The sequence below is a fragment of the Arachis duranensis genome, chromosome 4 (genome assembly GCF_000817695.3).
Source record: "Arachis duranensis cultivar V14167 chromosome 4, aradu.V14167.gnm2.J7QH, whole genome shotgun sequence".
Taxonomy (NCBI): domain Eukaryota; kingdom Viridiplantae; phylum Streptophyta; class Magnoliopsida; order Fabales; family Fabaceae; genus Arachis; species Arachis duranensis.
Genome location: NC_029775.3, coordinates 8,494,264 through 8,509,321, shown reverse-complemented (window position 1 = coordinate 8,509,321; position 15,058 = coordinate 8,494,264). Strand labels below are relative to the sequence as shown.

At 34.5% G+C, this 15,058-nt stretch overlaps 2 protein-coding genes across 2 annotated transcripts; both read left to right on the top strand.

Annotated features, from left to right (window-relative positions):
- Window positions 1-2,767: 2,767 nt before the first annotated feature.
- On the top strand, window positions 2,768-4,320 carry LOC127746595 (protein MAIN-LIKE 1-like). Its single transcript, XM_052260433.1, has 2 exons — window positions 2,768-2,989; window positions 3,739-4,320. Exons 1-2 carry the CDS (start codon window positions 2,768-2,770, stop codon window positions 4,318-4,320), a joined length of 804 nt encoding a protein of 267 aa, XP_052116393.1.
- A 4,346-nt stretch (window positions 4,321-8,666) lies between these two features.
- LOC107483136 (uncharacterized) lies at window positions 8,667-9,598 on the top strand. Its single transcript, XM_016103758.1, has 3 exons — window positions 8,667-9,282; window positions 9,347-9,393; window positions 9,476-9,598. Exons 1-3 carry the CDS (start codon window positions 8,667-8,669, stop codon window positions 9,596-9,598), a joined length of 786 nt encoding a protein of 261 aa, XP_015959244.1.
- Window positions 9,599-15,058: the final 5,460 nt, after the last annotated feature.

Genomic DNA, 15,058 nt, shown 5'->3' with positions numbered 1-15,058 from the left:
GATTTCGGTGAAGTGAGGGGAGGGGTTCCGCGTTTGAATTTTAACCCACACTTACCGTCGAATTTTCTGATGGTAAATCACGAAAATGATGTATTTCATTAAACCGTTGTACCTGCAGATTATACCGACAGAAAATCCAATGGTAACATTAGTGCCATTGAGTTATATTTTTCGCGTCAACAATTACCTTGGTTTTAGCAACGGAAAATGTCTTTCGACGGTAATATTTTATCGTGACGATTTTCTCTTTCTTTTTGTTGGAAAATCCAACGATAAACTCACCAGTATAATTCGACATTAAATCCGACATACTCAACGTTTTTTTTATAGTGAAATCCATGATGCTTTTTTAACAGTCGCAAAAAAATTTACCTACGGCAAAATCGCCACTATACATTAAAATAACCGCCACAGAAATATTGTTTTGTTGTAAGGATAGATAACACATTTTACATATTAGTTTTTTCTGTAAATTGATAAGACACTTAAATGTAATGGATAAGAACCGACAAATATTTGACTTGTTGGGACAGAATCAATTTCAATATATATAAATAGTCTCATTAAATTAAAAAAAATTCAATAAATCTATTTACGTTGATAATTAAATTGACTGTTTTTGGCATTATATTTTATATTTTCTTTCTTAATCTATAAATAGGCTAACCTTACTATAGATAAAACATATCTTTTAACAAAATAAAATTATTTTCTTGTCTTTAAATTATTCACGCGTTTTAATAACATCTTTCTATCATTCTGTGAACAATAATAAATCTTAACATATTAAAATAATTTATTATCATTTGAATACTGCTATTATTTTATTTAGAAACTTAATTAAAAAAAAGAGATACACATCGACTTTGTCAAGAAATAAAATGGTTATAAAGATAAGGCTATTATATTGTGATTTATTTCCTAAATGTTTAATTCCAAGGGTTATTGGCAAAGTTTGTTTGAAGAAGACAAGCCTTTAATAATTTGGAACCCATGGGCTGGAGGAATAACATATTTCCCAACTTCTGTTACGCCGTTTTCTCGTGGATTTGAAAATCTTTATTTGGTCGAGTACTTAATTTTGTGGCATAATGTATCCAAGGATGGGTCAAACCGTCAAAGTATTTAGATTGGATTAGAAAGATTTACAAGTACATGACCCTTTATACGAAGACTGTCTAGACAGGATAGTATATGTGAATTATAGAGATCTTGATTTAGGAGTGAATAAGAAAAATGCCGCAAATTTTACAGAAGCAGCTGCATGGGGTATTTCGTATTATCAGGAGAATTTCAGAAGGTTAGTGAAAATAAAGAATAAAAAGAATCCTGAAAATGTTTTTAGACATGAGCAGAGTATTCCCTCAGATCTATCAATCATGGCTTAAAATCTAAAAATATATATATCCACCTCACGGATCCAGAAAATTTCGATAGTGGAGCAGAACATATATAACATGATAATAATTTTTATAAAAAATTTAGCTATTAAATTATTTATTATGTATTTATGTATAAATACATGTATTGTTTAACTCATTTTTAATATATATTTTAAATTTGAATATATATATTCATACAAATGGTTATTTTTTATACACACATAGAATTAATCTTCAAAATGTCTAATTATCAAATTAAAATACTAAAACACTAATTCAAATAATAACATATAATTTACAATTCTATTTTTTTAAGTTTTATATTTTAAAAAGATTGAATAATCTTTTTTTAATAATACAATTGTACTTTTTTTTTCTACATATATCACTAAATGATTATTTAAAAATTCACATTCTATACAATTAGATCTTGATGATATTCATAGTTTAGAAAGTTCTTTCAATTAATACAATTGTCACACGAAAAATTAAAACTAACTTCAAAAGAAGAAATATTAATGGATAAATAATATTTTTTTAAGTTGATTTCTAAGAAAGAATACTAATTTTATTTAAATTTGAGAATTAATCATTATAATACATTTAATATGAAAATTTCAAATTAAATATCAAATTTTAAAAGTTGAATAAAATAATATCATAAGATAAAAATTAATAATTTAACAAAAATAAATAAATATTATTATTCTGTACCATTTTAAAAAAATTTAATTGTAGTGAGTACTTGCCCCATACAGGCATACACCTAGAACTGTCACCACACATATATGTGTGTGAGTGGTTTAGGTTGATATACTAATTTAAAAGAATAAGAGGGGTTGTCCATGATTTTATTATGCATTAATAAATAAAAAAGAGAAGTACAAACTCGATATATAGTCCCAATAATTTTCATGTTCGACTACTTTAATCCCTATCTATTAATCATGCATTCTTGAAGAAAATAAAAAAATTGTTTCACTTATTGTGCTAAAATGCCACAAGGGGAATAAGTGTTTGTATTTTTTAGAGAAAATAAATATCTCGTTTTTTTATTATTTATGTTTTGTTCATGTAGATGAATATAACAACATATTTCCAAGAATTATTTTATATATGGAGAAAAGAATGGTATTTTTTTTAAATATTGATGTTTAGGATGTTTTATAAAGTTGTGAAGATGTCAGAAATAATGACCAACACGCAAGTTCTATGTTGCTCAACACGCAGCTTCCATATTAATGGTGTCGGCCATGCAAAAAACAAGAGGCAAGAGGCAAGAGACAATCATACATTTAAAAGGCAACCATACATACTCAGTTCATCAAGCGAAAGTGTCTTTATCCAAACAGCATGCAGGCTACGAGTTAACTACGCTACGCCATATGTCGGTCATCCAGGCAGCACGCAGACTGCGTGTTAGTGACGCTCCGCCATGTGTCCACCATGCAGCAGCACGCAAGCTGCGTGTTAGTGTTACTTCGCCATTTGTCAAGCATACAGCAGCATGTAGGCTGTGTGTTGCCCCGTGTCTCTATGCAAGAGACATGCCTCCTCCGGGAACAAGCGTTATTTATGGTGGGAGGTTGGGGATTGGTAGCGCCCATGTATAAGAGTGGTGGGGATGGGGTTGATTGCTCATTGTATTGCTGAGAGGTGGTAGGGTTGGAGGTTCGTTGCCTTCCATTATTGAGATTTGAGGGCGATGAGGCTGGGGTTTTCACTCATTAGGACTTAGAGTTTTGAATTAGTTTTAAGGTTGAGAGTGAGATTAAAATATTTAAAATGGTACGTAATTATACGTCTCCTGAAGATCATGCGGTTGATTATTTGAGACATTTTAATTATGTAAGTTTGTTATTTTTGTTTAATTTGTTAGTATTTACTTGGTTAGCATTAATTTAGTAATTTGTTATTATTTATTTGGATATTATTATTCTAAATGTAATGTTAAATATTAATATAAATTATAATTAATGTTAATTTTTTTTGAAATTAATATATATTTTTTTAATTATTGATTAGAATATGGTATTTTATATTTTGATGATTACATTAAAAAATCATAAAAATATTTATACATAAAAATTCAAATTTTGTATGATTTTTTTTCTTTCAAAATCAGTATTAGAATTATAAACATATATTTTGCTAACCAATAATATATAATTATATGTTATAGTGAAACTAACAAAGAATATAAATGTGAATAACAAAAAATTCGAATTTTTGTAATTGTTATTTATTTTATTTTCTGCTACAAAAAGTTATCAATTTATTCGTTTTTGCTATTTATTAAATTAATTCCTTTGTGGTTGAACTTTACCAAGCTAATATAAATATTTTGTCCCGTAAGCTTGACCAACCAGAGACGTGGCATCCGGAGATTGACCAAGCCTTACAGACCACCGGATTCTACCAGCTCTCAAGAGTTGGAGTGATCAGAGGGCATTCCACAATGCTAGCTGCTTTTGTGGAAAGGTGGCAGCTAAAGACACTGGAGGATGTGTTACACATATTTAGCCTACCGATCGACGGAGAGGTTGTGACTGGTTGGACCAATAGCAGTCACGACTTCTTGGTCACCCAGAGTCTCGCGATATTCGGCAGCAAACCCGAAGTGGACAGTTTTTCCAAGAGCTACATAAATCTTTCATGGATTCACCATATTAGAAACACACAGCCTTTGGACACATGGGAGTCTGTTATGTGCTATATTAGGTGTCACATCTTCTGTCTGCTGGGTATCACACTCTTCGTGGATAAGTCGACGGCATATGCCCATGCAAAGTATCTACCACTATTCTATAACTTTGATAAGATCGGCAATTACAGTTGGGGGTCAGCTTGTCTCGCGCACCTTTATATGTCATTGTGTCATGCATCACGGTATGATTGTAAGGAGATGGATGACCCACTTGATTTGTTGTTTGCTTGAGCATGGGAGCGTATGCCGTGGCTAGCGCCGATTCCCCGATCATATGCCTCGCCTCATTCTTGCAACCTCCTGTAGTTGGCGTTGTACTCCTCCACTGTCCTTAAATGCCCAATGTTGACCACAAGTTTTTGCAAGTACGGAACCTTGAATCCCCTCAAGAAGTTGCTACCAATGTGTCGAATATAAAACATCCAACATGCTCTCGGAGGTTTCCAATCACCCCCGCTATGATTTACTGCGGCCCGGATTGACTCATGACAATCGGAGATTATCCCTATGCCGTCTTTTCTAATTACATGTGTTCATAAATTATTGAAAAAAAAGTGTCACGCATCAGTAGTCTCACCCTCTACAATGGCAAAAGCAATCGGTACAATATTTTTTATTCCCATCTTGCACAACTGCAACCGAAAAGCAACCTTTATTTTTTTCGTATAGGTGGGTCCCGTCAACCTGAACCAGCGGCTTGCAATATTTGAAAGCTCTTATACATGGATTGAAGCTCCTGAATACCCGATGAAGTATCCTAACACCGTCCACCTCTTGACTCCAGTTATACAGGGGTCGTATTTCTATTTGCTGGTGAATACGAAACATCCGTTGAATACTTGTTTCGTCGATGATTGGCATAACCTCAAATTATATCAGGCCACCAAATACGACAATCGGACTCCTATAGAGAATGTTGGTCATCCTCTTTACAATATCAGCCTCTATGCTTTGACAGAGTCCGTACTGTAGTTTTGTGAATGTTATAGTGCACGAAACGACAAACGAAAATATATTCTCACACGCAAAGTTCACACCCTCATACGTATTTCGTACGACCTCACCGTTGTAGTAAACCACTATATTTGCAGTTCCTTCCATCGTACCGACCCTGGAGGAAAACACTTCTCTCAGAATGAAGTAAAATGGTTACGAGCTTTGCTTTTTATAGGTAAAAGACTCACCTCGCAGGATACGTGTTGCTAAACCATCCAACCAACATCCGCCATGTGTGCAACACGTAACCTGCATGTTGCCTGTCACATAGGAATCACGCCTCATGCGTGTTGATATATGAATGCCATGTGTCAACATAGAATTTGCATATTGCTTTAGATTTGGATACGTGTCTAAAAAGTGGGCTGCGTGCTTAGTCAGCACGTTACTTACGTGTTGTGTCTGCACCTCTGCAACGTCTACTTACCTGTATATACACTAAAAACATCCATTTCCAAATAAAAATACACATCTTTACTCTATATTTAAATTTTTTAGCTACATATCTCTTCTTTTATTTTTTCATAAAAAATGCAATCACCTATGGCTTGGGTTCAGCCTATTCTATGTCTAATTTGTATTTACATTATTGTTATTTTAGTCTTTTGTTTTCTAGTGTAGCAAAAATATAGTAGGAGAATATATAATTGTACAATATATAAGTTAAAATATGAAATATGTTTTTCTTTTTTTCGATTTAGAAGGAGAATTACTCTTTTAGTGCTAAATATAAAATATTATATTATAAATACATTTAATAAAAATTATTCAATATTATATAATTATTCTCAACTAGTCATCCTAATATAATTCATATATTTTAATTTAGTGATGATCTTTTATTATTATTCTAAAGAAATGGATCTTTCATGAAAAAAATAAATCAAAATTATAAATAAATAAATAAATTAACATATTTGTCTAAAAATTAAATTTAAATGCCCAAATAATTAAACAAAAAAATTTTAAGGGAAAAAATGTGTTAAGATGATAATGAAAAAAAATTGGCTAAAAAATTTTAATATAATTTGCTGAGAGGTAAAATTCCTAAAAATAAAGATTATTGGTGACTTTGGAGAATATAAAAGGACAAATTAAACAAAAATTATTGAGATTATTTTCAAAATTAACAATTCGATTGGTTGAATTCAATTTTTTCTTAAATTTTAAAAAACTTGAGGTTAATTCTAAAAACGTTGGAATTTATTATAAAAAATAAATTTACCTCAGCAAATTCTTAAAGGCATCATCATGTTTAAGAAAATACAAAATCATACTATTCTCTCCAAAATATACCTCAAAGACACCAATACAACCATGTATAAATTAAAAGGTGAAAAGGTTTAGGTTCAAACACACAGGAAAAACACAGGTTGGGATAAGTCTAGGTAGTCACGATCCAAAGTCAAGGATCCAAAGATTTGGAACCGAAAAGAGTACGTTCATTTGGAGAAGGAATCCTTTAGCATTTTTGTGGATGGGTTACCAGAAGATATATCGAAACGTCGATTGTTTGGCTTGTTTTCGTAGATAGGATGGATCATTGATATATATCTATCAAAGAATATAAGAAATGGTGCGGTATACCTTTTTGCGTTTATACGATACACCATAAAGGGAGAAGCTTTGAAAACAATTTTAGAAATGAATCGAATGCAATTGCGAGGTCAAGAAATTTTTGTGGGAGAGATGATGTATAGATGGGATACTGACCAGGGAAAGAAGGCGGTGGTTGTAGACACTACGATTAGGCAGGACTGATGATGGGGTTGTGGAACGTAAAAAAACTAGTGATTTGGGAGGGGAACAATCAGAAGAACAGAAAAACATGGACACTGGGAAGGATATGCATGAAAAGTGTGGGACGAAGAAAATAGACGTCTCAGTGCTACAACCTAATATGCGGCGGTCAGAATGGGATGCAGTAGCAGATTTGATGGCAACGACGGTTAGGGAGGAGGATCAATGACAAGAAAAAGTTGTAATTCAACATGAGAATTTGAATGAGTGGAGAAACAATTTTTTAAATTTGAAAACAGCAAGTAATGAGAATGCTAATTTGGATAGACCTAAATCTTGGGATTGTGGTAGAACCGAGATGGTGGCTGAAGTGGAAATTAATAGCAATAGTAGGAGGGACGGACGCAGGACTGTTGACGCTAATTCTCTGCGGGCAACAGAGCTTTGGTAGAAGACAGATTTAGAGTGGGTTTTGCAGCTGAGTACGATGCTTATGATGCTATTAAAGGAAGGCATATGGGAGAAGGGTGTCGTGCAGGAGTTCGGGTAAGGAATAATGGGGATGAACATTCGAAGGAAAGTGGTCCAGTTTGTTGTTCAGAAAATGTTGAATTGGCTAATGAGAAAAAATATGATGGCCAAGAGGTAGATGCGACATAAGGACGGCTTGATAGGGAAGAGGGATGGACTGGTGAGACTGGAAGGGTTGCAGAGGACTTGGAAGATGCAAGAATATCTAAAGGCAGCGAAGATGAAACGGAATCCTCTAAAACCAAATGGGATGATGAAATGCAGGAAAACAGGAAGGCATGGGAGTTGGTTGTGGAATCTGGAGCAGTTTAGTATAATGAGAAAGATGATATTATAGCTATACTACAAGCACAAAATGAGACAATTTCGCAGAAGAAAAAGCAAGCTAAACAAAACGAAAAGGCAAGAAGAAGTCGGCCGAAAAATCGCAAAAAAGGTATGTACAATTGGTTTAAAATGATTTTTTGTTCTTGGAATGTTAGGGATTTAGGGGGAGTTGGAAAATTGAGTATGGTGAAGAGTTTTAGAAGAAAACTTCAGTTGAATATGTTAGGTTTAATAGAGATAAAGAAAGAGGTACTAACCAAATATGATGTAGTGCAACTATGGGGAAATAATGTGGTAAGACGGGAGTACGTGGGGTCGGAATGTGCTTTCGGTGGGTGGCTGTTGAAACAATTTTTCAGAGGAGCAACTATTATAAAAGGGAGAGATGGTTGTATATGGATGGCATGGTGCTAAAAAATAGTTTTAAGTGTGCTTTCTGTTTAGTGTATGGTGCGCACCAAAGGAAAGAGAAACTTGTCGTGTAAGAAGAACTGAGCTTTTTATCTGGGCTTTATCAAGTACCTTTTTGTTATTTGGGAAATTTTAACAAGGTTGTTCAAATGGAAGAGAGGAAAGGAGCTACCACTTTGACAGTGACTGCAGCTGAGTTTAAATATTGGATTCAGGATATTGAGCTTTCGGACCTTGCACTTGCTGATCGTATGTTCACATGGTTTATGGGTCAGTCGTGTAGCCGCATCGATAGAGTTCTGGTTAGTTTGGAGTGGTTGGAAGAATTTTCTGAAATAAGGCTTAGAGGAGGTCTGAGAGGTTTATTGGACCACTGTCCATTGATTGTGGATATCACAAGATTAGGCGGGGGCCGAGACCTTTTTCGGAGTCTGGATGCTTGGTTTACTCATGAGGGTTTCTTGAAGATGGTGAAGGAGGAGTAGAAAAATTTGGGCGACGTACAATTCATTGACAAGCTGAAGGTTTTGACGGTCCTGCTGGGTAAATGACATAAGGAGAATTTTAGGAACATGAATATGAAAATTATGAAGTTTGAAGAAGAGATAAAGAAAGTAGATGATATGGTTAGTAATATGGTTGTTGATAGAACTGTGGAAGCAAGAAGGAGGGATCTGGTGAGCTCTTGTAAGAAATGGTATATCAGAAAAGAGTTATATTGGAAGCAGATATTGCGATCCAAGCATGCCAAGGAGATGGATAAGAACATCCGCTATTTTCACAATCTAGCCTCAGCTCGACGGAGAAACAATCAGATTGAGTCCTTACTGATTCATGGGAGGATAGTGAGAAATCAAGCAAGGAATAAGGTTGCTATAAAAAACTTTTATAAGAATTTATATCATCAGGAGACCTCGCCGGTGATAGGGTTCTGTGATGGGGTGGTTAACCGGATAACTGAGGAGGAGGCAGCAGAGTTGGAATGGATGCCATCTAATGAGAAAATTAAGGATGCAGTTTGTGATTGTGAGTCAACTAAGGCACCAGGCAGTGATGGGTATAATAAGAATTTCATTAAGAAGTGTTGGGAGGATGTTGGTGGGGAGTTCACTGCAGCTGTGATGGGATTCTTTCAGTCAGCTGTTTTACCTAGGGATGTGAATGTTACTTGGGTGACTTTGGCATCAAGTTTGTCGGATCTAAAGAAATCAAGGACCTTAGGCCAATTAGTATGGTGGGTTGTGTTTATAAGGTTATATCAAAGATCCTGGTTCAGAGGATACGAAAGATAATGCCAAGGTTAGTAGGAGAAACACAAAGTGCTTTTGTGCAGGGTAGGAAGATACATGATGGGGATTTGATTGCATGTGAAACTGTACAGTGGCTGAAGCTGAGGAAAAAGAACTTGACAATTATTAAACCAGACTTCCAAAAGGCTTATGATCGAGCCAAGTGGAGTTTTGTGGATATTGTTTTTCCAAAGATGGGGTTTGGCCGTAGATAGAAGGAGTAGATAAAGGAGTGTGTGTGTTCTGTGTCTATGTCGGTTCTAATAAATGGCTCTCCCTCTAAGCCCTTCAAAATGGAAATGGGTATACGATAAGAGGATCCTCTTTTTCCCTTTCTATTTGTGCTTGTTGTGGATGTTATACATAGGATGATTAGAGAGGCGGTATGAATTGGACGCATTACTCCGTTGTTGGTTGGAAGGGATAACATTGAGTTGTCACATTTGCAGTTTGCGGATGATACTATACTTTTTTGTCCTTCTGAAGAAGAGACGATCAGAAACTATGAGCGGTTACTGCGTTGCTTTGAGATGATGTCAGGGCTGAGTATTAATTTTGACAAGTCCAGCTTGATCCCAGTTAATTGTGAGCATAGTTGGGCACGACAAATGTGTTGATTGTTGGGTGGTAAAGAGGTATATTTACCTGTCAAATATCTTGGCATTTCTCTGGGGGCAAATTCGAGGCTGGTCAAGACATGGAAACCAATGATTAACAAGGTAGAGGAAAAGTTAAGTATGTGAAAAGCAAAGTCTCTTAATAAAGCGGATAAGTTGGTTCTCATTAAATCTATTCTTAATAGCCTGCCTATTTACTATCTCAGCTTGTACAAAATGGCGAAGGCAGTAGGAGAAAAAAATAATATCCTTATAGAGATGCTTTTTGTGGAGTAAGGAGGATGGGAGGGACATGATGCCTCTAGTAAAATGGAAAGTTGTACAGGCCCCCAAAAAGACAGGAGGTTTGGGAGTTGGTGATGTGGTAATTCGGAATACAACGCTCCTGTTCAAGTAGTGGTGGAGATTTTTGAAAAAGGATTGTCCACTTTAGAAGAAAATTGTATGTTCCTGTAATAACATTAATCCGTCTGAGATGATTTGTGATCAGCTTGTACCTACAAGAGGGGGTCCTTAGAAGGATATTTGTCAACTACAAATCAGGGAAACACAAGTGAGAGAGAAGATTATCAGAGGCTTGGCTATGGAACTAGGGGATGACAGGATAATCCGCTTCTGGGAGGATAGCTGGTTACCTTGTGGTGCCCTGAAAGTTTCTTTTCCAAGACTTTTCTCGGTCTCAAATCTTCAAGGATCTGTCATAGGAGATTGTAGGTTCTGAGATGTGTTAGAGTGGATTTGGAATTGCCAGTGGCGATGAGAGTTATTTCAATGGGAGCTGGAACTAGTAAACTAGTTTCATGCAGTTTTGCAATCAGTGAAACTAACGACTGAGAGAGAAGACAGAGTGGTCTAGAAATTTGATAAAAAAAAGTGTTTATTCTAATAATTCCTTTGTGCAGGTATTGCACGCAGAGGTACTTTTGGCAGATATCACAAGCTATAGCTTCACTAGTACTATTTGAAGAGGATTCGTCCCACCGAAGATTGAGTTATTTACTTGGTTTGCACTGGTTGGTAGGGTGAATACAAGGAAAAGACTGTGTAGATTAGGTGTTATTGGCCAGAATGATAACATGTGTGTTTTATGTCATAAGTCTGTTGAAACTGCTTTTCACTTGTTCATTGGTTGTGAGCTCACTTGGCAAGTGTGGTGTGCTTGGTTGTTCTCTCTTGGAAGAATATGGACTATTTCAGGTACGCTCAAGCAACACTATGAAAGTTGGACGGATATATCAATGAGAAAGATGGAATGAAAGCAGTGGTTGGTTGGCTTTTCTGCGGTCATCTGGACAATTTGGCCAGAAAAAAATTATAGAATCTTCAAAAATCAAGGTTCAAGTGTGGTGGACATTATTAACAAATCCTTTACAAGTTAAGATGAGTGGATTGATGGTGAATCCTGTGGTTGTTGATGGCAATGCCAAAGATGGCTAGGGGTTGTTATTTTTAACGTTATGAGTTTTTTTTTCTTTTCTTTTGCTCCACCTTGTTATGTTGAGTTTTTTTTACTTTAAAAAAATTGAAATTGAAATACTAGACAAGTTTTTTTAGGTATTCTAGACAAAAGTTATTTGATAAAATGCGAGTTAAGTCTTAAAGTGGTCTCTAAAATTATACTCGAGACTCAAAGTAGTTCCTAAAGTTAATAATTACCCATTTTTATACATGAAGTTGTATTTCGGGACTCAGAGTCATCCTTCTGGCATATTCCGTCCATCTGACACCACCGAAAAATTCATGTGGATTAGTAAATTTTTTTGGTACAATTTGGTCTCTAAATCAAAATTAAAAATTCTAATCCCAAATTTAAAGACCACTCTCTGCAGTACTTTCTCTCTTCTTTTATCTTCTCTTTTTTTCTCTTCTCTTCTCTTCTCTTCTCCATCTTCAAATAGATTAGTATTTGATATTGTTTTTCTAGTTCCAAAATATGCAAGCACAGTCATGTCAACAGAAAATACTTAAAAAAGGAAGAGACACTACAAAAGAGACACTACAATTATTTGAAGAAGATAGCTAAATTTTTTTTAGTTGAATAATTATCAATTGAGAGCTTTTGAGAATGAGAAATCATAAATATACACTTTTTGTATATGTATTTTAGTAACAATAGATTTTTTTCCACTATTTTAATTGGGAAATGAATTTGAGCAATCATGTATGAAAATTCTGTATACTTTTAACATACCAACTTTGAGGTGATTAATAGTCTATCTTAATTTTGACATTGCTTGGCAGTTTCCATTCTAATTTTTAGGTACACACTTTAGTGACTGTGACTTATAAATGAAGGACATTATAAAAGGCATTTAAATTCTTCATTTTTGTAGAAAGTCTTGAATTCCATTAAACCAGCTTGTTAGTTTACACATTAACTTCAAAACAGAGTGTCTTTTACCTTCAACACCACCTTGATCACTAATCATAAATCAAATATCTTCAGTGATTAAAGTGAACTATTGGGACAATATTCTAAAATTGGGATAGCAAGTAGCAATCATGGTGATCTCGTCAAGGAGCTCAAAATTATATAACAATTATGATAGAGATCAAATTCTTTTGTTTTTAATTTATTACTTTGTCCAAGTGAACATAGACGAAGCACTAAAGATGAATGAACTGCATCCATATTTTTTTTAAGTCTTTTCATCTACTATGATCCTTCTTATCTGTTCACATTTCTCCCATTTTTCAAAAACTGCATAGGTATTGAACAGAGCATATTGAGATAATCAGAACTTGAAACAGTGCTTGCACTGATTAACTTCATTACTTATTCTGTCATTTGCACGTCTAAATAAATCCGGCATGCACCAAGCAATGTCCCCAAAACAGTTTCATTTGATTTTATTGGCATTCTCTTTATCAAGTCATAAGTCTTCTTTAATCTCGCTACTCTTCCTAATAGGTCAAACATACATTCATAATGTCTTATTCCTATTTCAATTTCATATCTTTCCATTTTAGCTGCTACTTCCAAAGTCTCATTTATCAAAACACCATAAGCACAAGCAGAGAGCACAATGAAACAGGTGATTGAATCAGACTTTATATTTGATTTCTCCAATCTGCCAAAATCCTTCACCCTTCATTTCCTCAAAAAGTTGCCGTGTTTTTTTTTTACGAAATTTGTTTTGGACATCCCTAACATTCATTGAATTTCAAATCTCCACCTTGCGTTCACCCCAGCCTCCTCGACAGTGTCTTTCTTGTAATAACCACAAATCATAGATGACCAATGATAAGAGAACTTATCGTATAGTTTGGATCAATCAAATCAAGAATCAATTCGTTGGTAGCATAGTCCAAACCAACAATGAATTCTCTTAATCAAATGTTTACAAATTCTAATTAATTGAGATTATTTAAACCTCGGGTCGTTCTCCCTATGAGTTGCAATGAAATGTGCATTTATTGGCTATGAGAGAGCATGGGGAATTGGGAAAGCAAGAGAAGCAAGAAATGTAACTAGCAAGAAAGTAAATGATCATGAAAGGAATTAAAAAAAAGCAAGTAAAGGCAATGAAAATGGAAATTAAATGATAAAAAGGACTCTTGGTGATAATTGGGGAATTAAGGATTCTTATCCTAATTATGGACCACAAACATGACAATTGTGTGAAATTAATCCCAATTAGTCAATCCTACTTGAGAATTAGTCAAAAGGGGCATAATTGATTCCAATCCCTAAGTCCTAAGTCAACACTAGTGGGTCACTTAGAGTCAAGGAAAACCAAACCAATTAACAATCCTCACACAATGCGGAATGAACATCCACAATTCAATTCCACCCAAACACCCAATTTCTCAACTAAGAGTGTGAAAACTAAACATGCAAGGAATTAAAAGTCAAAGCAATTAAAGCAAGGAAAGGAAAATTAAAATGCAAGAAACCTCTTGGCAAGTAATTGAGAGCTAAGATTACCTATCTTAGGCATTGACCACAAACACATGATGATTATGAAGAGTTAATCCTACTTAGTCAACCCTAACATCGAGGATAAGTCAAGTAGGCATAATTGATTTTAATCCATAAGTCCTATGTCAACACTAAGGGTCACATAGAGTCAATGGAGACCAAATCAACTAACTACTCTAATGCATCAAACAAGAATGGACATCAATGGCTCAAGGGTCACCAAAGTCATCAATTTCAAGTCAATAGTGGAAAAAAACTAAGTAAAAACTAAGCCAAGCATTTTATCAAACACTTGGTGTGCATGAAAATAAAATGACATTAAATTGCATTAAAAATAAATTCTAACTACCAAATACAAGAAAATGATAATAACAACTAAAAAAAGCAATAATCAACATGAAAACATAAATTTGCATTAATTGGAATTAAAATGACAAGAGTATCCATAAACATAAAAGTGACAAAATAAAGGAAATAACAAGAGAAGTGAAAAAGAACAAAGATGCAATAACAATAAATAACAAGAAAAAGTAAATGAAAACAATAATTAAAAGTAGAAATTATAAGAAATTAAACTAAAGAACCCTAATTTCAGAGAGAGAGGGGGAGCTTCTCTCTTAAAAACTAAGAAAACATATAAAAGCTAAACCTAATTGCCCCCACTTCATTCCTCTTCACTTTGGCCTCAAATAACTTCAGAAAATGAGTTAGACTGGGTTTTGGAGGTCCAAAAATCGCCCGCAGCAATTTGTAATTAATGACTCACATGCATGCAGTCGTGCGTACGCACAAAATTCCAATCGTGCGTACGCACGTCCTTGCACGAAGTCACCGTTGTGCGTACGCACCCTTGTAGCAGCTTCCAAACTCCATTTTCTTCATAATTTCTCCCCTTTTAGATGCTCTTTCTTCACTTCTTCAACCCAAACTTGTCTTGAATACCTAAAATCATTTAACAAATACATCAAGGCACCAAATGGGATTAAAGTGAATAAAAATTGACTAAATTAAGCACAAAAGAGCATGTTTTCACTTTTAAGCACATTTTAGGAAGAAATCTCAAAAGCATACTATTTAGATGAATAAATGTGGGTTTATAGGATGAAATCCACTCAAATCAATCCAAAATATATCGT

What these genes read in the sequence shown, in the direction of transcription:
- LOC127746595 (XM_052260433.1), top strand. Translation starts at nt 2,768, where the DNA reads ATGTCGGTCATCCAGGCAGCACGCAGACTGCGTGTTAGTGACGCTCCG. An exon ending in TGGGGATTGGTAGCGCCCAT is followed by an intron (nt 2,990 to 3,738) that starts GTATAAGAGTGG and finishes TTGTCCCGTAAG; the next exon opens with CTTGACCAACCAGAGACGTG.
- LOC107483136 (XM_016103758.1), top strand. Translation starts at nt 8,667, where the DNA reads ATGAATATGAAAATTATGAAGTTTGAAGAAGAGATAAAGAAAGTAGAT. An exon ending in TTGGGTGACTTTGGCATCAA is followed by an intron (nt 9,283 to 9,346) that starts GTTTGTCGGATC and finishes TGTGTTTATAAG; the next exon opens with GTTATATCAAAGATCCTGGT. An exon ending in ATACGAAAGATAATGCCAAG is followed by an intron (nt 9,394 to 9,475) that starts GTTAGTAGGAGA and finishes GAAACTGTACAG; the next exon opens with TGGCTGAAGCTGAGGAAAAA.